The sequence below is a fragment of the Tamandua tetradactyla genome, chromosome 4, assembly GCF_023851605.1.
Source record: "Tamandua tetradactyla isolate mTamTet1 chromosome 4, mTamTet1.pri, whole genome shotgun sequence".
Lineage (NCBI taxonomy): Eukaryota > Metazoa > Chordata > Mammalia > Pilosa > Myrmecophagidae > Tamandua > Tamandua tetradactyla.
In genome coordinates, this window is record NC_135330.1 from 38497301 (window position 1) to 38518718 (window position 21418).

Genomic DNA, 21418 nt, shown 5'->3' on the forward strand with positions numbered 1-21418 from the left:
ATGTGCTTAAACTGCACTGGTAACCAAGAACCCATTACTGCCACATTAGGATAAATCCTTATCAGAGAGAAAATCTCCCTATCACCTCTGCCCATGGGTCTTCTGGTCATCCCTCAGGACTCTGCAGAGCAGCTTCTTTTCCAGATATCCTCCTCAGGCATCGGAAAGCAGCCCCTCCATCCCCCTCTAGGTAAACATATGCAGTTACTTCACCCTTACTTCCTGGGATGTCCTATCAGCACTTAACAACTGAGGGATGTTGCTAAGGAGTCTGGTAGGTTGATGCACTCACTGTCCCCTCAAAAACCAGCACCCAGTGCACCAGCTACATTCACCCAAGCCCTGATGGCGAGGGTGATCTAGGGCAGGGAAGGGAGGAGAGCATCTATTGAATATGTTTCAGGGGGTGACTGGCACAGGGGAGGGGGGCTTTGGGTCTTGTGGTCATTGGCTGAGTGGCATGCCAGGATGAGAGGGAGTGGGAATCTCCTGGAAGACTGGAGAGCTCTTCTCAGTCAAGAAGCAGCGTGGAGTGCTCCTGCACCCCAGGCCTAGGATGATGCTTCAGGGCCACTAACCTGGTGACAATTGGGGTTTTCCAGGAGCACTGGAGCTGGGAGGAGCAGGGATGTCAGGCTCCGGAGAGGTCTCCTCCTAAGAGTGAAGACAGCCAGAACTTTTATTCAAACTAAGTTCTCAGGCAAGTGTGGTGCTGGGGAAAGAGACCCTTGACTCCTTGGAAAGGAGCCAGATAAAAATGCTTCCCTAAAAGTTGGAGTGGTAGTGACCATCAGGGAAGGCTAAGGAAAATGTTGGTTAAAGGCAGAAGTAGAATCAGCCTGGTGAAAACAAAAATTGCGGTGCATCAGAATGCTAAAACCCCACCTTAAAGTCTTCTTTCTACATTGTCACCCCTTTCAGGAATACTGGAAATCTGATGGAGATGGGATAGGGCACAGAGATATTGTCTAAGCTGCAGAGGGCACAGCTCTTGCCCTTTTGAAGGAATAATGTCACCTCCCATTTTCATGGAATTTTAAAATTCTCAAGGCATCTGGATAAAATGACTCTGACCAGGGAAGGCCAGGCCTATTTCACAGAGGACAACTCATTACCCAGTCCAGAGAGAGACAGACTTCACTCCAATTAAATTAATTACATGGCTGCTCACATCAAACAAAGGCCATGCACCAGTCGGTGGGGGTGGGGTGGGGGCAGGCAGGCCTTCGAGGGTCAGTGGAGTGTCATAGAAGCTGCAGAGGCATTGACTGTCAAGGACCACTCTGATTCAATGCTCTAAAGCAAGTTTCTCTCTCTCTCTCTCTCTCTCTCTCTCTCTCTCAAATGGCACTGCACCAGGAAACACACTGACTGTTCTTCCAGGTAGAGAAAACACATCTGGAAAAACTTAGTCCTCATATCCTATAGGCTTTGGATCCCAAGTGCCCCCTGACCAGGAGGAGTCCCACAGGTGAGAGGGCCTAGGATGGGTTCAGTTTGGACAGCCGGCTGAAGGTGGGCTCAGGACTAGTCTTTGTTCAGTGGTTGTGACAGTGCTTCTTTCGTATTACTCTCCTCCCCTCCTGGGACACATCTGTCAATCAGGGGGTGGGCCGGGGATGGGTCAGGCCTTGGTACTTCCTTACCTGGAGCTGCTGCTGAGGATGGATCCGCAGCTCCACAGGTTCCAGGTAGTTGCAGGGAACAAGCCCCTTCTGCAGTACAATATCAAAGAATCAGAGGGGGAAAATAAAGATGCACTCAGCAGCAGGCGCACTGAAAGCAGCCAGGAGTCACTGGGGAGCAATGGGAGTGCAGACCAAAGCAGAACTTGACGATGTGCGAAGTAGCAGGTACTGCTTTGCAGAGAGTTCCGCCATTTGCTGCCAGGAACTGCCCATAGCACCAGTCCCGACCCTCTGAGTACCTGCCCGTTGAACATGACCGTGGCCCAGTTATCATTCCCCTTCTTTAAGACAAAGACGATGTTCCCTGGCATGACCTGGAGCTCCTCTGATGTCTCAGGCACAAACCCAAACAATACACGGTGAGCCTCCCCTTCCAGAGCCCTGCAGGGGGGAAGACACAGGGGCCGATCCACTGTTTAGCCTCAACTGTCCCCATGCCCCATGCTATGGAACAAGTGAGATGAACTTGGAACCTGGAGACTCGCTCTAAGCTATCCAGCTGCCTATGTGACCCAGAGCAGGGTCCTTGCCTGCCCGGGCTCCTGAGGGGACTAGGTAAGAAACTGCAGGTAAATGTGCTCCATTACCATAGATGCACGTAGGATAAGAAATAAAGAAACAAAACAAAAAGCAATGCAGATGAAGAAGGCTGGCATCCTTGTCCCTCCCTTCCCTTGCAGAGAGGAAGTTTCCTGGGCATGCCTGGCCAGCTCCCAAGCCTGGGATGGGCTGGGTCAGGTGGGGGGTGGAAGGAGACCAGCACAACGTGGGAGCAGAAAGAGGAGCACCTGTGTGAGGCCAGGGAAGGGGAGGGGGGAAGAGCGAGAGAGGTGAGCTGTGACTATGAGAGGAAGAGGTGTGAGGGGATTATGAGGATGCCCTGCTGTGTGTTATGTAATGCCATCTCCCCTGTGCCACGTCAAGGCTCTGGGCACCCAACATCAACTTTGCAAGGTGAAAGCCTAGCTTCAGGGTGCATTCAGGTCCCACCCTCCGTCCATTCAGTGTGGGCTCGCTTCTTCCCACTCTTATTTTCCCCTCAGCTCTTCCTTTAGCTTCCAAACACCATGTCTAAATATGTATGGAACACAGATTCCTCCAGCTGACAGAGTTTAGGAATGAGCTCATCCAACCCCTCATTTTTTTTTAGTTGCTTTGGAACTTCTTTCACTTATAAAAAAAAAAAAAAAAAAAGAACCTCCTTTTTTGGGTGGGGGAGATAGGCCTGCTTATTTAGAGCGACTTCTTAAGAAGGCTATAGGTTATGTCATTCTTTGCTTCTCGTCTTACAGAAGAATGACTTCCTTTTCTAATGTCCTTCCTCTTCTGCAGAAAACATGTGCCAATAAGGAGTGAAAACTACCCACACAGGAAAGGGGATGCCATTCTAGCTTCTCACTCTCTGCCCCCCTGACACCCAGAGCCCTAGCCTCCCCCTCTTCAGAAGCGGCTGCAGAACTGATACACAGAATTGATCTCTGATCCTTAGATCACAGAGACTCAAGATGGGCTCAGGACTAGTTGCCTCCGGAGACCGCTGGGCTCCATGGGACACCGCGCCCTTCAGCTGTAGCTCACTCTGTGGGTGGCTGTGCATTTTGATCTGGACAGTCAGGGTCATTAGGTAACTGTAGCCGGGCCCGGGGGCCCAGGCCCACCCAGTCAAGACTCCCATCCCTACTAGATCACTCTGTTCTAACCTGGAAAACAGAAAGAGCCCAGCATCCAGGAAAATCCTGTGGGACTTAGACCCTGACTGCAGCTTAGTCTTCTTCACCTCCATTACTGCCATCAGTTCAGACTTGGAACATGGACTTTCTGCATATTGGATCCAACTTACCTGAAGATCTCTGGGGTTTTGGGTCTGGGTGGAGGCTCAGCTGCCTATTATACATTCAGGAGAAATGAAGAAGGGAAAAACAATGACGGAGGGGGGAGAGGAGAAGAACAGGCTGTTAATGGTAATTTGAGCTTTGTTCCAAACCAGAAAATCAAAGAATGCATTTCTGGCTTGATCAGAAGGCTGCCTAGGGAGAGGGCACAGTGTACCCTGACTAAACACGGGAAAATGACACCTCCCACCAGCTCCCTGGGTACAGGTTTTACCAGCACAGCAATTAATCTTGAGCCAGACTGGGTTTCTGAAGACGTTTAGGCGTCACAGAGCAACATGGCGTCACAGGGGTGCTTTTGACCTTGAGAGCTGTTCCTTTTCAGGACAGTTTCCAAAAGCTCTGTTCTATAATTAATGTCTGCTGGATCACATGATACTTCTGGATGTTTAAAATGTACTCAGAATCCACTGACCCAGCAAAAATCTCCTTTCCAATGCATGCTCCCTGTTCTACAATGAATATTTGGGGTCCAGTTATCTGGACTGGTTTCCCCTCTCACAGTCCCCTGGCTGCACTGAAGCCCAAGTGTCCTCAGCCAGGCTTTCTTCAACCTTATTGTGAAGAAACAGACCAAAGACTCTTGCTGGCTCTCCTTCTATTCCTCTTTGATCTCCCCCCACCCCACCAGATCCCCAGGGTTGGCCATATTCTAACCAGCAGCAACTGGAGAAAACTAGCAAGTAGTTAGTGTCCTCTGGAGGAGTGAGAAGTGAGTGTGCAGACCAGAGTGTGTGTTAGAAAACATGGTCAGAAAACTCTCCTGCTGCTGACCAATGTGCTTGCTTCTCCTGGGACAGAGCTTGTACTTTTCTCAGACTCTGGCCCTGCTCTCTTCACAGGAAGCTCTGTCTTCAATTTCTAGACCCACTATTATCCAGCCCATCCGGGACCACTGGCTTGGGAAGGAAAAGGGTTCACTCTGGGTGCCCTGCCTGTGTCACCGATGGAATCACCTGCAAAGTCCAGCAGATGAGTGGAGTCAGGGGCCCCACAGCTCAGGACACAAGGGATTCCCCACTAGCCCCTTTGCCAGATAAGAGGCTTTGTTACAAAGCTTTCCATAGCTTGCATTCAATGTTCTGGGAGAATGCTTCAGGAAAGCTAGTAAACAGACAATTCTGTGGAACATAGAGAAGTGAAGACTAACGTTTTGGGGAAGCAGGAAGTTGTTTTCAGAGCACTTGAGGTTAAACCTGAAACAGCCTTATTCCTCTGCCAGTCATAGAACTTGTGGCTGAGAATGGGCAGGCAGAAGCCCTCAAAAGCACTGAAAGGTCAGTTGAAGGATCCTTCAATTAAGGCAGCTCAGTGCAAATATTCTGTCCTGCTCAGATGCTCCATGGAGAGTGCTGGTAACTGGTACAGGGAGAAGGTCAAGACTACCTCACCTGTGGTTGCAGAGGGGCAAACCCAGAGAAGCTGTCTTGATCCACCACAGATGCCACAACCTGAAATCAAGGAAGGAAGTATGTGAGGGCTCTTGCAGCATAATTTTCCCACCCTTCTGTGTTTTTCCTCAAGCTTCTGTTCTTTATCATACCCTGTGTCAATTCTCACTTCTGTCTTGTTCCTGAAGTAGACAGTGGCTAAGGATTGGATTACTAATCCTCTGGGTTAAAAATTCCAGAAATTGAAGAAACAAGTGCCTACTCACCCTCCCTGCTAACCCATGCTAGGCTCTCTTGATTTCAGCTACCCTGCCTGAACCAGATGCTCAGCCAGTGGGTGACATTAAACCTCCCATGTGTTAAAGTCAAGTGCAGTTTCCAAAAAGATATCCCTGGCTGCTGACTCACTTTGTGCCACATCTGGAAGGATTTAAGACCTGGTTTCAGAAAAAATTCAAAGTAAGAGGGATTCTAATCCCTGGGCCATAGTGGTGTGGAGAGACTCCCCAGAACAGTCAGAGTAAACTTTAAGGAGCTTCAAGACTAAAGGATGCCAGGCTAGTCCCTTTCCCTGACATGTTCTCTCCACATTTAGTGAGCCTCTTATAGCTGTGTTTTCTTTTCCATTGAGTCAGTCCCGAGGACTCTGAGTCCAGTGGGTAACCCTCAGCTTTCACTGGAGAGAAGGGATGAGAGGAGCTTGGAGAAAATGAACTAACCAGCTATGTTTGCCTGTTTTTCAGCAGGACCTCCACACTGTAAACAGGTCTCTTTCTGCCATCACAGGAGCAGAATCACGGGATGACTCTCTGCCCAAGAGTCTATCCTGTCTTGTTCCCCAGGGCTGATATCACAGGGCACTTGGGGGAAGCCGAATGCTCCCACCTACCGTAGCCTTGCCTAGGTAATCCTTCTTGGCCAACTGAGCCACTTGTCTTTCATTTGGTCGAAAAAGCCTGCCCACGGGGATCACCACTGGCTCATACAGCTTCTGTTTCTGTAACAGAGAAGATGCAGTATTTCCTCATCTGTCAAATGGGGGTAAAGATACTTAACCTGCCTCCCTCTCTGAATGGCTGCAAGGATCAAGAGAGAGAGCCTCACAAAAGCACTTTTTTTTTTTATAATTTGTAAAGGTTGATTTTGTTATCATTATTCTAAGGCATCTAAGGTAGGAACAGTTGGTTTCAGTATTACACTATGCTGAGATGCTGTGTGGGCATCTGTTGGTGTTATTTGTCCAGCACCCCCTTTTCCCTGGGGAACCACTCCTCTGCCATTCCACCTAGCTCAGGTGGGGCTGTCCGGGACCCAAGCAAGGTCTATGACAGTGCACTCTTGGGATTGGTGTTTTCTGATGTGCACAGGCTTGGAGAGACCAACTTGACCCCCTTTTCCTGGTATTTAAAAAACTTGGTTAAAAACTAACTTCATTCCCAAACCCACTCAGACAAGCCATGAATAATTTTCACTCATTCAGATGATCAGTACAGCATTGTTGAGTGACTTTAGGTGCCTAACTCAATAGTGAGCAAACAGACATGATCTCTGCCTTTACAGTGCTTAGAGTATACTCAGGGTTACCCCAGCTTCCAGCATCCTGTCCTCCATCCCTGCCCTGGGCTTCCACAGAGCTCTATTCTGAGATGGGGGCAATGCACAGGCTCAGCTTCTCAGACTTTACAGACTCAAGATCCTCAATCTTATATCAAAGGTCAGTGTTACCCAGAAGGCAGAGAACTTAAAAGCAACAATTTTATTGTTTCTTAATCTGCATGATATACACGGAAAAAAAAAAAAATCCAATGACACCCTCTCAGCACCCTGCACGACCAAGATACTAACCCAGACACATTCCATGGCTTTGTCGATTTTGGAGTGCCTGGGCTCAGACTTCATGCTCATCGCCAATGCTAAGTTTTCTTCAGCCTTTTTCCATTCCTCCTTCTTGGCATACATGAAACCAATGTTATACAACACCTAAAAAAGTACAGGGCACAACATAAAATTTGGGACTACTCCAAATCTAGGTACCAGGGAAGAGCTGATCGGTATACTTCTGGAATACTGCCTGGCGGCATCTCTTCCCTTCCTGACTGTCTTAGGAATTTCTAAATTATAGTATAATTATTCTTGCCTCAGAGTTATGTTAAGCAGTATGAAAGGCATAAATCCAGTATCATGTACATTCTTTCAGCAATCATGTGCATCAGGACGGGATAAAAATTATTGCATTGAGTTAGTATGAAGACAGGGAACTTACTCCAGGTCCCTTGAAGAGGAAGAGACAAAGCAGCAATAAAATACAGCTCTGAAGCCTCCCATCCATCTCCTGCCCCTGAGCCTAGTGAGACACTGGGCAGATTCAGGGCATGGAGAAAGGATTCCACCTGCACTGTCCTGACCTCTTCCGACAGAACCCCACCTAGGACATGGGCTTAACAAGACCGTAACAGAGCAACAGGCATGAGGAAGCTCTTTGGGCAAAGTCCAATTGAGTTGGAAATGCAGCATGAACACAGGTGAGTGCTTCACCTGGGCAGGGAGGGTGTCACAAGTTCAATGGTCATTGTAATGTTCCAGGTCTGGAGTTGGGTGGTAATGTTTGCTTTATTATTACTTTATAACTTACATATATAATCAAATAACTTTTTATATACATCAGTAAGATGAAAACCAAAGCCACTTGACTGAAAGAAATTAAATAGACTCAAGAAAAGATGGACAAGCAATAGAGAAGAACAGAAAACCAAAATGTCAACTAACAAAAGGGGGTTGCTTTCTTCCTCCCTAACCACAGTTTTTATGCTCCCCCTCACCATGAATGGAGAATGGACTAAGGCAGCCGGCAAGAAAATCAACCGCTGCAGGATTTTCACGGTAGATAGTGGAGTCACAGCCTGATGCCGTGGGATGGGGTGGGCAATGCCACGAGGGCCCTTGTACAGGAGATACAGACAGTCAAGTAAGGCTTGGCTAGAGAGGCGGTTGGTCATCTTTCCGAGCTGTTACACATGAAGGCAGGACAGTGCAGAGATTAAGAAGAGTACAGGCTTCCCAGGCTGTTTGGTAGCTGTGAGGCCTCAGTTTTATCCTCTTTGAAATGGTGACTATAATGTTTCTTACCTCAGGATTGTTGCAAGAAATAAATGAAATAATTCACATAGAGCACTGAGTTCAATGGCTTGACATATTATGGGTCCTCAATAAATATCCAATACTATTTCTATTTGCTAAAGCTGCTGGAATGCAATATACCAGAAATGGGTTGCCTTTTATAAGGGGATTTATTAAGTTCAAGCTTCAACTGTAAGGCCATGAAAATGTCCAAATTAAGGCACCAACAAGAGGATACCTTCTGGGAAGAAAGGCAGCCTGCATCAGGAACGCCTCTATCAACTGGGAAGGCGTGTGGCTAACATCAGCTTGCTCCTGGCATTGCTTCTGGTTTCTGATTCCAGTGGCTTTCTCTCTCTAAGCATCTATGGGTCCTTTCTTAGCTTCTCTGGGGCAAACTCTGGATTTCATTTCTTAGCTTAACATCTCATGGGAGCGTTTCTGTCTGTATTTCCAAACATCTGTGTCATCTCCAAAATGTACCTCTCATAAAGGACTCCAGTAAGTAGAGGAAGACCCACCTTGAATAGGCAGGGTCACAACTCCATCTAATCAAAAGGATCTCCATGGAAACAGCCTAATCAGGAGGTCCCACCCACAGTAGATCTGTACCCACAAGACTGGATTAGAAGAACATGGCTTCTCTGGGGTACACCATTTCAAGCCAGCACACTATTATTAGAATTACTTGCTGTTCTATCTTGGGATCCACGGGGAGGCTGAGCCCAGAAGGGTGATCAACCCCCCAAGATCCTGTTCACCTTTCCAGGAAAAGTAATGATGCCTCATAGTTTGGGGGAAGGTGATTGGGTGGGGATTCTTGTATTTATAAGCACAGGGTAAAATGTGTGAAACACTTGGGGCTCCAGGAGACCAGTGCTGCCTGTTGGAGGCAGTCTCCTCATCACACTCATCATCAGACATACCATTTACTGACTGCCTGTTACAAGACTGACAGTTTATCTGTATTATCTCTAAGCATCAACTGCCACAGGAGCTAGGCGTCTCTCCTGGGTGCTCCCACACTCATGCACGTTTCTTATTCTAACCCTACCATTTCATGTTACACATGACCTTGAGCTTCTGGGAGCTGAAACCATGTCTCAGGGACCACAGGACCTCTACGACCTGACCCCAGCAGGTACTCTCAATTTATGAGATACAGAAGTGGACCCCCCAGGCCTACTCAAGTCTTCAGTTGACTGCAGCCCCAGCTGACATCTTGGCTGATCCTCATGAGAGATCCTGGCCCACAAAAACTGTGAGATAATAACTACTTATTGTTTGGGGAGGTAATTTGTTATGCAGCAATAGATAACTAAATCCCTTCTCCCCTATGGCAGTCTACCAACCATATCATGATTTGGCCCGGGCTATATCCAAATTAAATTAAAGAGACAGTTTATCAAGGCAAGTGTGGATGGGCGGCAGGACTGGGGTTTCCTTGGAGGTTAGTGGATGGTGCTGGAATATGGGTTGGAGCAGGTGGGGGGACAGTGGTGCCTGGGAGCAACCCACGGCATTGGAGGTCTAGACTCACTTGCAGGCCTGTTTCTGGGCCTCCGGTGAGCTCCCACCTGCCCCTACACATGTGCACAGGGAAACAGAAGAACCCAAAGTCCTTTGAAACCCAGCCACCTTCTCTTAAGATCTTTCCCACAACAAAGGGAACAAAGATTTGTATGACTCCATGACTGGAAAAGCCTGAGGCTTTAAAAAAAAAAAAAGGCTAATATGATTTCTCAGAAACCACAGATATAAAAGGGAAGGGACGTACAAAATTAGGTAGGCAAATGACGGGAGAGTCCCTTCTCTGAAGGCTGAGAGGGGCTTAGACCCGAAAAACCCAGTCTCACTTGCAGAGCGGGCCATACAGCTGACAGTTCCTGCCCTATGTCACTTTGATCCCCAGCTACAGAGAGAAAGTCCTTCCCATGGTGTTTTGCCTTCATGCTGCGTGGCATGATCCCATCTCTAGAGCCTTCAGTTCCCTCAGCCCTTTAATCCGTACAAGTGGTCCCCAAGCAGGGAGGAATGGCAAGGTGTGGAGATATTTTGGTCGTTACAAATGATACTGGCACCCAGTGGGTAGAAGCCAGGATGCTGCCAAATTTCCTACAAAGCACAGAGCAGCTTCCCAGAGCAAAGAATGACCTGGGCCATTGCCAACAGTGCAGAGGTTGAGAAAGCAGGCTCTCGAAGCTGGTCAACTGCCAGCTAATTCCCACCACAAAGCCTCATCTCCCTGGGCTGTGAGAACTGAAGTAAGCTGCTCAGCCTGCCACGGGGCTGGGACGGGGACGTGTGTCCCCAGGGGCCCAGGCAGCTGCAGATTCTATTATTAGCCCCAAGTAACTCTGGGAACACTTGGCTTCTCGTGCCTGAGAAACTAAAGTAAGGAGACTTTTTCATGAGAGTCTTCTAAATAAAGATCTACCATATTTATAGGGATTTTCCTTTTTAAAGCTACTGATGTGTATTTATGGGTGGGAGACAGTGAGGGGAGGTCGAGTTGGGAAAAGTGCATGAACCTGCTAAGTCAAAATCAATTTTGTTTCTCCCTTTGGTAACTCAGAAAATAAGTTTGTTATCCTTCTATGGAAACCTTTACCTAAATTTGCACTTTGAGTTGCTCTTTGAGTAAGAAGGGGTAGATCTGTGTTAAATTAACCTCTTCCTTTGGGTTTCAACCAACTACAAAGGACGAGAATAATTAGTGGCCGATGGTGGCCCCTAACTTGGGAACTGAACAAGTTTGCAGCAGTTCCTGAATAATAGTGAACCCATAATTTTGGATTTGTTAGTATAAGGCTGAGCGAATATCTTGTCAACATGATTGCTAAAGAAAAAAGGCAAATTATTATGGATATTTCATAGGCCAGCATATGCTTGACTAGCCTGCCTTCCTAGGAGCCCCATGGGCTCCTTTTCCCTTGGTCCTTTGGGCCTGGCTCTCATAAAATGCATGCCCTCGGGTAACTGACGTCTCTCCAGGATGAGCCTGAAGAATTCTACCCTAAGTGTCTTCGTGAGGGAGCGTCTGAGCCCAAAGGCGCAGGATGGGAGTTGGTAGCAGTGCATCTGAGCTGCCAGTGCCTGGCCAGCCTTTACCCTCTCCTGCCAGGCCGTGCTGTCCCTTACCTCGCAGGCAAACAGCTTGAACTGCAGCCCCAGGATCTTGTAGTCTATCAGCTGGTTGCCACGGAGCTGAGTCAAGGCCTCCTTAAGGTCTTTCAGAGCCGAGTCGTACCTACAGGGCAGAGGGAGAACACACACTCGTCCGCGGAAGTGAATGCGGGTCTGCTTCTCCCTTCCCATCCATCGAGCTGGGTCAGGTGCTTTGCCAAGTCCCCTTGACCTGCTCTAGTTTTCCACCAGCACTGAGCCCGGTATTCTATAGAACTGAGTGCAAACGGTGCCCCCTGGAGTTTTGCATCGCAGCAATCCCGAACCCCTCAGTGCCAGGTGGTCCCCGGGTAAGTATTGCCCTCCCTGCTGACCGCACACACAAATCCCACCTTTCTGAAAGCCCGGCTTGCCACTTTCAAATGGAGCCCCTTATTCTCTCTTTAGCGCTCCCAGCAGAGCCAGCGGCCGCGCTCCCCGTGCTCCCAACCCAGCCACGTCCCTACCTGGGTCTCCAGTGTCAGGCCAGGCCAGCCTGACACAGCTCTGAGGGGCCCCTTCTCACAGCTGCTGCTGACATCACCCTCCTGCCCAGAGCCTCCTCATCTGGCATCTTTTGAGTCCAATTTTCTTCTTGGTGTTTGTTCTTCTTAGACCCACCCCTAACCTCCATCCTGCCCCCATCCCTGCCACTTTGAAGGGTGGGATGGGGTGGGGAGAAACTACCTCTAAAGACACACAGCCTTTCTAATTCCGCTGCGGGCACTGCCCTGCGCTTTGCTGGGGGAACATCTGCCGACTGGCTCAAGGGTGTCAGGACTGTTGTCATTGGATTCGCGGCAGAGAACTGGGCCCAGGGCGGCGTAGACAGAGCCAGGACACGCGCTGCTGAGGAAGCCAGCTCAGGCCTTGTCCTGCCCCACCTCCACAGGGCCAGGTGGCAGTGAGCCATTGTCGGGCTGCAGGCAGAGGGAGCAGCAGAAAACAAGCCACCTCTTGCCCTGTACCCCCCACCTGACAGAACAAATTTGGCTGCCTGGTGTGGCTCCTATCTGGGTAACTAAATCAAAAGTCCCTAGGCCATGAAACTGTGGAGCTGTGTTCCGGTAGCCATGTTTCTTGAAGATGGCTGTATAATGATAATAGCTTTTGCAATGTGACCGTGTGCGTGTGAAAACCTCGTATCTGATGCTCCTTTTATCTACAGTATGGACTGATGAGCAAAACATATGGATTAAAAATAAACAAATAATGGGGGAAACAAAGTTTGAAATTGAGTAGATTGAAATATTAGGGGTCAATGAAAGGCAGTGGTAAGGCGTATGGCATGTATGAGTTCTTTCTTTTTCCTTTCTTTTTCTGGAATGATGCAAATGTTCAAAAAAATGATTATGGTGATGAATATACAACTATGTGATGATATTGTGAGCCACTGATTGTAACCATGTCAAGAATGTTCATATGTCAAGAATGTTGGTATGTCGACTCATTGTTTACAATAAAAATATTAAAAAAAAAAAAAAAAAGGCCTTAGGCCAGTGCCCAATGCAGAGCTGCCAACCTGGACTTCTACTGGAGAAGAACTTGGAATTTGGTGGGTTTCCTCAAGAGGTGGCGTCGTAGAGGAAATGTACCCCAGGGGCCAGGAGGCTGGGGTCAGATCTGTCCAGTCTGCCACTGCGAAGGGGAGAAGGTAAGCACCACTGCCCTTCTTTTGTTTAAGTGGGAAGTTTGGGTGACTGGCTCAGATTCGCTGAGCCAAGACGCAGGGGCAGACAGAAATGCAGGTACCCTGTTTGGCAGGCCGAAATGCAGGTACCCTGAGATGGCTGAAGTTCCCCTGAAGGCGCATGCTAAGTGCCCTCAGCGTGAATCCACAAATACACCTTCTGACCAGGGCTGGCTGGCGAAGCAGATGAATTTCAGCCGGGCAGTGGCACCGCTTGTCCCAGGTTCCAGCACAGTACTGTGATAGCTCATAAGCCCAGCAAAATCCTCCACCTAATTCTCCAGCACATCGAGATGTCTAATGATCTGAGCCCCGGGGGCAGCAACAGGAAAGAACCGATAAATGATTTAACGTGCAATCTTTGTGCTAAAAAATGCGGTGGGGGTACCCCTGCCAAAGTCCCATTTTTAAACTCGTTTAAAAAATAAGACTAAAAACCTTCTACCCAGCTGATGAGGGAGGGGGGCGTTGCTGCCTGAAGGTACAGGGTATTTTTAAGTTTAAAAAGTTTGTAATAAAGATAAATATAATGCTTAGAATCGGTAGGACGTAAAAACTGCCGGGTGGCCCAGCCTCCCTCACTACCTGCTGCATGCCTCTCTTCAGCCTCTCCACGTTTACCCCAAGCCGCCCCCACGGGGGAGCCCACTTTGACCCGCATCCCTATTTCCTGCTGTGGAGGGCATAAATAAGCGTAACAACAACAACGAAAATTCCAAAACACCATTCAGGCCCTGCGCGGGGCGCTTTCCTGCTGCAGGTCTCCTAGCAGCCCTCCCGCCCGATTTCTGCAAAAAAAAGTCCTCTCCAGTGGCCTTGGGCACGGCTGCACGCCCTAGGAGATGGCCGAGGGGCTGGCGGCTCCGTGCAGGGTCCTGCCGGGTGGGGGCGGAGCGCGTGCTTTCTTCCCGAATCCCCGCAAATGCCTCCCCGCGGGGGCGCCCTGACCGCGCGGGATCCTCGGCCCCCTCACCCCCAAGCACGAGTTCGCCAGCCCCAGCGGCGCCCTTGGCTTGGCTTTCACAAACTCTAAGTTTGAGAGGTTTTATAACCAGCATTTTTAAAATACTTCCTGAAAAAAGGCTTCTTGGTAACCACTGAGGTTCCCAACAATACTCCGTGCAGTCTGGAGTCCTGCCGTCCATATGCTTGTATCCAGGGTAATGGAGCTTTGCAGCAAGCCTCTTGAAAGGGGTCAGAATGCCAGACCCCTTCGGGATGTTGCAGTTGCCTGCAAGGGCTCAGGTCCACACCCTTTCCTGGTTCAAGGTCAGCAGGGAGAAGTTTGCTGCTTGCCCCTTTAGGCCTGTTCCATCTAGAGGCACAGCCTGAGTCTCACCATTATTATCCTGCCCTACAATTCATAAGGCACAGGCTTCTCAACAAATTTAGAGCCCTTCCCCTTTCTGATGACCGGGTTCAGCCAGAGAGATGAGACAGCTTGGCCATGGTCACCACTGAGACACCACCTGCCTGCTCAGAAATGCCCTCTGACTTTGCTGGGTCAGAACTTTATAAAGACAGAATGGCAACATGAGAACGGAAAATAGAGGAAAACATAATCTATAAGATTATCACCCTAAAACAAGCCCCATTGTAATCTGAGGAAGTTCCCACCCTAAGACTTAATTTCTCAAGATCCCCATGGCCCTTTTTAAAAAATATCTTGTATAGCGCTTTCCCCCTTCTGCCTTACATTTACTGGAGTCCATGACTTGTTTCCCCTTTAAATGTATAAGTTCCTTAAAGCAGTCACTATGTTGTGTTCACTTTCACTTGATTCAACAAGCATTTATTGAGTTCTGTGCCAGATACTAAAATAAAAAAGTAAGCAAAGATTTCCTCTCTCAAGAAACAGAGTGGTGGAAGAGACAAATAAATAAACACATTCTCTGCCCTAGAGTGGAGAGGCACCCAAGAGTGAGCGGTGCCCTCCTGGGTTGAGTGTGGCTGGACAAACGCATGGAGCATGAGCGAGGGGGCAAGCAGCAGCTGGACCTCACAGGGTCCAGCAAGGGAATTTGGACTTTATCCTTCAGTCCTAAGGAACCACTGAAAGTTCCTAAGCAGGCCTTATTTATTCATTTATAAGCTCTTATTTATTAAGAAGAGCTCTCAGGAATATGGGGTGGAAGAGACAAGACTGCTGGCTGGGAAATCAGTTAGGAAGTGAGTACACAGTGTAGGTGAAAAACGAGGGCCTGGACCAGGGCAGTGCTAGTGTGGATGGAGAGAGCTAGATAGATTTAAGAGCTATTTGAGAGGTGAACTTGATAGGGTTTAGGGTGTGAGAAACTTTAGGTTGATCCCAGACACAGACTTAGGAGCTGGCAAGCTACGGGTGGAGCCAGAGGAATAGAGGGCGAGCTTTCCAGGAATCGATCCCTAAGGGTACACGTACAGATTTTCAGGGGACACTGAACCCACTGAAATTGTATATAAACCTATGTGAGCTTGTGTGTGTGTTTCTGGGGAGAGAGCCCATAAATTTTTCGCCATTTAACAACCACTGCTGTGGCGATAAGAGGGGAAAAGGGTCAAGAATGAACAAAATCTTGGGGGTAATGCCAATGCCGGTGGATTGGGCAAAAGAAAAGGAGTCAAGAATAAGATCTCACTTATAGTATTTCCTCAGTAGATAATTGTCAAATTGAAGATAAAATTTGGTAGAAATTTCCCTCGGGTTCAACCATTATCAATCTTCGATTAATTGAATCTTGGGTCTTATTCCTACACCTTGAGGGAAAGCTTCATTCTAACTCATCCAAAATCCGAGCCCTTCCAGACTACGAGTTCTGAGCATTTTCAGGGGGAACCTCCTCTGGGAAACCTCCCCTCTTTTATCAGTTCTTCCTTATCATTATGGGTTGTTAGCACTTATTCAAGGGGTGGCCTTAGCGTTTGTTGTTTGAGATTTAAGGTCAGCTGGAGGATTTGTGTTCTGGTCTCCCTGAATCTTCTGTACAGCTGCAGAACATAGGTGTGGTAGTTAGGTTCAGCCTAACTACTGGTCAACTTGGCCAGGAGAAGGTGCCTTATTTTGTGACACGAGCCAATGGTACATGAACCTCATCTGTTGCTGATTACATCTGCAGTGGGCTAGGAAGCGTGCCTGCTGCAATGAATGATGTTTGACTTAATTGGCTGGTGCTTAAATGAGAGTGTTCAATGTAGCACAGCCCAAGCAGCTCGGCATACCTCATCTCAGCACTCGCAGCTCAGCCCAGGCCTTTGGAGATGCAGAAAGGAATCACCCCAGGGAAAGTTGCTGGAACCCAGAGGCCTGGAGAGAAGACCAGCAGAGACTATGCTGTGCCTTCCCATGTAAGAAAGAACCTCAGTTGAAAGTTAGCTGCCTTTCCTCTGAAGAACTATATGTTTTTAAAAGCCAATCTGTCTTTGGTGTGTTGCATTCTGGCAGCTTTGGTAGACTAAAACAATAGGGGATGAAGGAAGTGGGGGAGTGAGAAAAAGGGTGTGAAAAAGGGGAGAGAGGCAGTTAGACAGAGGCACGGAGCTGCTAAAGTGTAAATGCCCATGTATCTTGTCTCCAATCACAGTATTTCTCTGCCCAAATTGCATCTATGGGGGTTGCTTTTTATCTGGAAGACCATTCTAGTCTTACATGTTCAGGCAATTGAATTTTTTTGCATCTACATCTTGTTAACTCCTCTGAACTTTTTGTGGTTGCCCCTAGCAACAGCCTTTTACAGACTCTGTTTCTGACCCAACAGTAAGATCAAAGTCTTTCAAGCTTGCACAGATCAGAGCCCCGCCCTTCTCTAACACCTGAACTTCTGCACACTAATAGGCCAATTTCTACAAAGGGCTGGTTTGCCTTTCCCTAAAACATTTTATTGTTTTATTGTATATTTGATATTGGGGTATTTGAAGAGGAGGGAGAGTAGAGATTGAGATTATCTTTCATTTTGTGTTCATCTTCTCTTTTTTTTTTTTTTTGCATGGTCAGGCACCAGGAATCGAACCCGGGTCTCCAGCATGGCAGGCGAGAACTCTGCCACTGAGCCACCGTGGCCCCGCCCTGTGTTTATCTTTTTACAAATGATTCATGTTGTTTGCAAATAGAATAAAAAATACAACTAGGCTGATAGAAGAAAATGGCAATCCCTGTAATCCCACCACCAAGAGAGAACCACTGTGGCCTCCCAGACTTCTTTCTGTAAAACATAAATGGGATTGTGCTATACATGCCATTTCCAAATCAGTTTTTAAAATGTAACATCTATTGTGAATTTTTGTCTGTGGATATATATGCTAATTATTTACCTGTGTTAATATGTTCTTATACATACAATGTCAATAGTTCTTATTATCATTTTTGAGACTGAGCTCTGTTTCATTGAATGGATTAAACCAAGCTTTTGAAAATACGCCTTCCTGGAATTAAGCAGAGGTTTTCGCGTGATTTCACGATAGTCCTCTTTCTGTCCCAGCTTGCTGTCTGGCAGAAGCGGCCTGCACACGTGTCGGTGTGCCCACGGGGAGCCCATAGTTTTACGGCCAGCACCGTGGGCAGGGCCCTGCTGGGGGGCGTGGGCCGGCTGCACCCAGGCCTGCGGTGTTTCCCTAGGCTCCTTGTGAGCCGACACACAGCTGACTTCCAGTCGGTGCAACAGGCCTGCCTCCCCTCACCAGTGAAGCATCCACCTGGGGCTGATTTGTTGTTTCCTGACTGAGCCTGGGACGCTCCTTCTCCAGCCCTGAGCCCCCAGCTCTGGCGCCCCTCAGGGACTTGCTGCAACGTTCCCAGCTTGTGCGACATTGGGCTACTTACTTCTCCATCTGGTAGTGGAGCATCCCTCGTTGGAAGTAGGCCACCGCCAAGTGCTTGTCTCGGTTAATGCTTTTGGTAAAGGCCTGCGGAGAGAAGAAGGGGCCATAGCAAGACCTTGGAGCGAGGCAGTGAGGAGTCATCAGATGCACCCCAGGGCCAGGCAGGGGCCATGAGAACGCGATGTCTTGCAGGCGACAGGAAACTCAGCGATCAGAGGGACAGGGCCTGAACTCCCTGCCTTGCTGCTTCCTAACTATAAGGCAGACGTCAAGTGATCTACCGTCCTTGCACCTCAGTTTTCCCCTCTGTTAAGTGGGGATATTGATATGTGCCTGGCGGGATTAAAATTAATGAGACAATGCATATAAAGTTCTGGTCGTCAGAGCTCAAGCAGGAAAACAGAGAAGGGCAGAGAGAAGTCCCGAAGCTGAAGAGTGCAAGGTGCTCCCAGACTAGCAGCTCCCTTCACTAGTCTCCTCTCCTGGACACTTCCGTCTCCCTCACCCTTCAGGATCTGCTGTTTGCTCAGCCCCCCGGCAGGCCCCTTGAGGGTGGGGGCCTCACATACTCCTTCTGGTTTGTTGCTGGCCGCAACCTGTGATCTACTTGTCCGGCTGGGGGGGCACTTAACCGTGCGGGCGTGGGGAAGCCGCCTGTCCACGCTGTCTTGCAGTGACTGGTAGTAAAAGGGCAAAGTTTATACAGTGATGGCAGGTCACACAGCACTTTAATAGTTGGTGCCTCACTTAATCTTCATATTTAACCCCCAAAGAGACTAAGGGCCAGAAGTTTATGCAACCTGCCTAAGGCCCAAGGTCCAGGGAGAAGCAGAGCTGGGATGAATGACCATAGATGTTTCTGCTTCTAAACTCTGTGCCTTTTCCTCTGTCCCGTGGCCAGTCCAAAAAGTGATTTAATTTTCATTGCTTTAAAGTCACTTATCCAATAACATTTAATTTTTTGTCTCCCTGTGAAAATAGAACATATTCATATTGAAAAACTAGAATATAAAGAATAATAACACAAAGAACAAAATTGAAACAATCTGTAACATAAATAGGACCATTTGTCATTTAGGGTAAGTCCTTGCAGTCTTTTCTATATATATTTGTATGTTTCTCTTCTACAAATTTGGTTTATTTTACAAAAGCGGCATACCTACATTTTCACTAAATTGTATAATGTGGACATTGTTCAGTGTCATTAGATATTCTTCTAGGGTGTCATTTTTAAAAATAAATTATTGAAAATTTCAAACATATAAAAATGTAGAGAGACATGAACTCATGTTACCCATTACCTGGATTCAATAATTCCAACTCATGGCCAATTTTCTTAAACAGGGATTCTTGAGAATGCTCAACCCCATTCCAGGGAATTTGAGGGATAAAAATATTTGAAAAAGATGGTTAGACACTGCATACAATGCCCTTGGCAGAGAACACTCATCAGTCACAGTGGTTTCCTTCTGCCAGGCTCAGGATCCTTCAAACTATTGATCAGAATCACCACATGAGAGAAAGCCTATTTTTCAGAAGTGCTTCCCCTCAGTCTCTTGGAAAGGCAAGACAGATACGCATGAAATTTTCCGAAAACCCTAAGAGGCATCTTATAATCAGGGCTAAGTGCTGGGATGGAGAACCCTGCACCCGACAGCTCATAGAAGGAAATGTAACCAGGGGAGGCTTTGGGAAGGGGTGAAAGAACTACGAAATAACTATTTGTATTTAGTAGGTGGAGAAGAAAGGAGCGGCCCCCAGTGATTCGCAACCCTGCCTGCCCTTTGCAACCACCTGGGGAGCTTTTCAAAACTGTGATGCTCAGGCCCCACCCCAGACCAATGAAACCCCAATCTCCTGGGGTGGGAGCTGGGCCTCTTGTTTTACTTTGAAACTCATGGGGTGTGGGCACGGGGGTGGGGGTGGGGTTGGTTCTAAAGTGCGGCCAGGGCTGAGAACCACTCATTAAACGAAGGCCTTGAGGGGGCCGGCGGGGAGGGCTCTCCACTCACCTTCTCCGCCTCCGGCATGTTTTCCAGGATCGTGTGCACGCAGCCGATGTTGAAGCAGATCCTGGAGTGGGGGTCCTGGACGGCGGTGAAGGCACGCAGAGCCCCCCTCCAGTCCTTCTTGTCGGCCGCCACCACCCCTTCATTCCAGAGGCTGATGGCCTCAGCCAGGGACATGATTCGGAAGCAGCGGGGGCCGGGCAGGCAGGGACAGGACAGGGAGGACCGGCTCCCCCAGCAGGGCCGCCCCTGGTCTTAACTTCCCTGGCCTGGGGCTCAGAATGGCGTCCAGTCTCCCTCAAGACAACTGCTCAGTGTTGCAAATGCATCAGGAAATGTCCCCACCTTTTGGTAACTGACGCACAACCTGACCAAGAGAGAGAAAGGGAAAGAGATTGAGAGAGAGGGCAAGCAGGGGCGGAGTGCGAGAGAGGAAGTACATCAGATGCTGCCTGCCATGGCTCAGTTCCCCAAAACGTTTCTGCTCTGTCATGCGGCTCCTCCTCCTCCCTCTCCCCCCTTCTGGGGTGGCTTCTGGCCAGCCCTCTGCCCCCAGGCCCAGGGCGATCTTGGCAGTTCGCTGCCCCTCCCAGGGCCTCATTTCCATGCTTCTGTGCAATGCAGGTGTTGGGTGAGAGGACAGTTCTTTCCATCTTTCCATGCTTCTTCATTCAAGGTTGCTTTCTCACCCTCTCATAACCTCCTACACTGTCTTGCTATGTTAGTTTTTATCTCGAGCTACAATTAGCAATGAACACATTTCTGAGACAGGATGTCTTGGGGTGTCCATCTGGGACTGAATAACTTTGTGAACACTGAGGAAGTTTGGAGGGGACCAATTTCCCACCAATACCGAAATTGGGAACCATTTATGACTGCGAGCCATGAAGTCCCTGTCCTTCTGTGAAAAGTCGATGAGGGACCTGCCCTGATGACTGAATTTACCTGTCTTTACAAAACAGATTTAAGATTCCTTTCCTTGCTGCCCTTGGAAAATTAATATCAGTAAAACCTCCCTGAAAGATAATTCAGGCTAGGGAGTATATCCAATTTGACTTATTAAAACCCTGACTTGTTAATATTAGGTATGAATGCATGCTGATTATGTTCCAATACCCAGGGTAGGAACTGTCAACTCTCTTTCTATAGCATGTGAAAGAAATCAAGCTTCCCTTAAAACCTGACAATAAAAGCTAAAAATGTACATCTACAGGGCTTGAAGGTATGAAAATCGAGAAGCTGTGCACATGTCTTTGCACAGACCCTTTCACTCTTTTGCCTGGCAAACTCCTATTTGAACATCCTTCAAAGCCCAATTTAAACGTCACCACCTCTACAAAATTTAGCCTCATACTTCATAGTATTTCTACTTCTTTATCACCTCTTCCCAAATATGACATTATATTTTCTTGCAATTCATCTTGTCTTAATCTGCTTAACTCTTAAGCCCTTTGAAAGCTGGAAACATGCCTTTTCATTCTTGAATCCCCAGCATCAATATTCAATAAATGATGAAGGGATGCATTCCAAAAAAAAGTTAGAAATCATTGGCAAACAACATACAGGTAGCATTGATGCCAAGAAGAGGTATTGCAATTCCATTCATTGACTAAATAATCAAAATTTGATTCACATATTAATTTCTCCTAGGAAAATCACGTGATGTTGCAGT

General features: G+C 48.0%; 1 protein-coding gene across 1 annotated transcript in view; it reads right to left on the reverse strand.

Moving 5' to 3' along the window:
- The window catches only part of NCF2 (neutrophil cytosolic factor 2), a 28661-nt gene extending 8514 nt beyond the window's left edge, over positions 1 to 20147 (reverse strand). The window contains exons 1-10 of the mRNA XM_077157201.1: positions 19750 to 20147; positions 17739 to 17821; positions 11230 to 11338; positions 6817 to 6951; positions 5861 to 5968; positions 4972 to 5031; positions 3529 to 3572; positions 1928 to 2069; positions 1647 to 1715; positions 579 to 654 (exon numbers count right to left, since the gene is read on the reverse strand). Of these exons, the coding sequence (XP_077013316.1) occupies positions 579 to 654; positions 1647 to 1715; positions 1928 to 2069; positions 3529 to 3572; positions 4972 to 5031; positions 5861 to 5968; positions 6817 to 6951; positions 11230 to 11338; positions 17739 to 17821; positions 19750 to 19923 (1000 nt within the window). The 5' untranslated portion in view covers positions 19924 to 20147. The remainder of the gene's footprint in view (positions 1 to 578; positions 655 to 1646; positions 1716 to 1927; positions 2070 to 3528; positions 3573 to 4971; positions 5032 to 5860; positions 5969 to 6816; positions 6952 to 11229; positions 11339 to 17738; positions 17822 to 19749) is intronic.
- Between the last annotated feature and the right edge of the window lie 1271 nt (positions 20148 to 21418).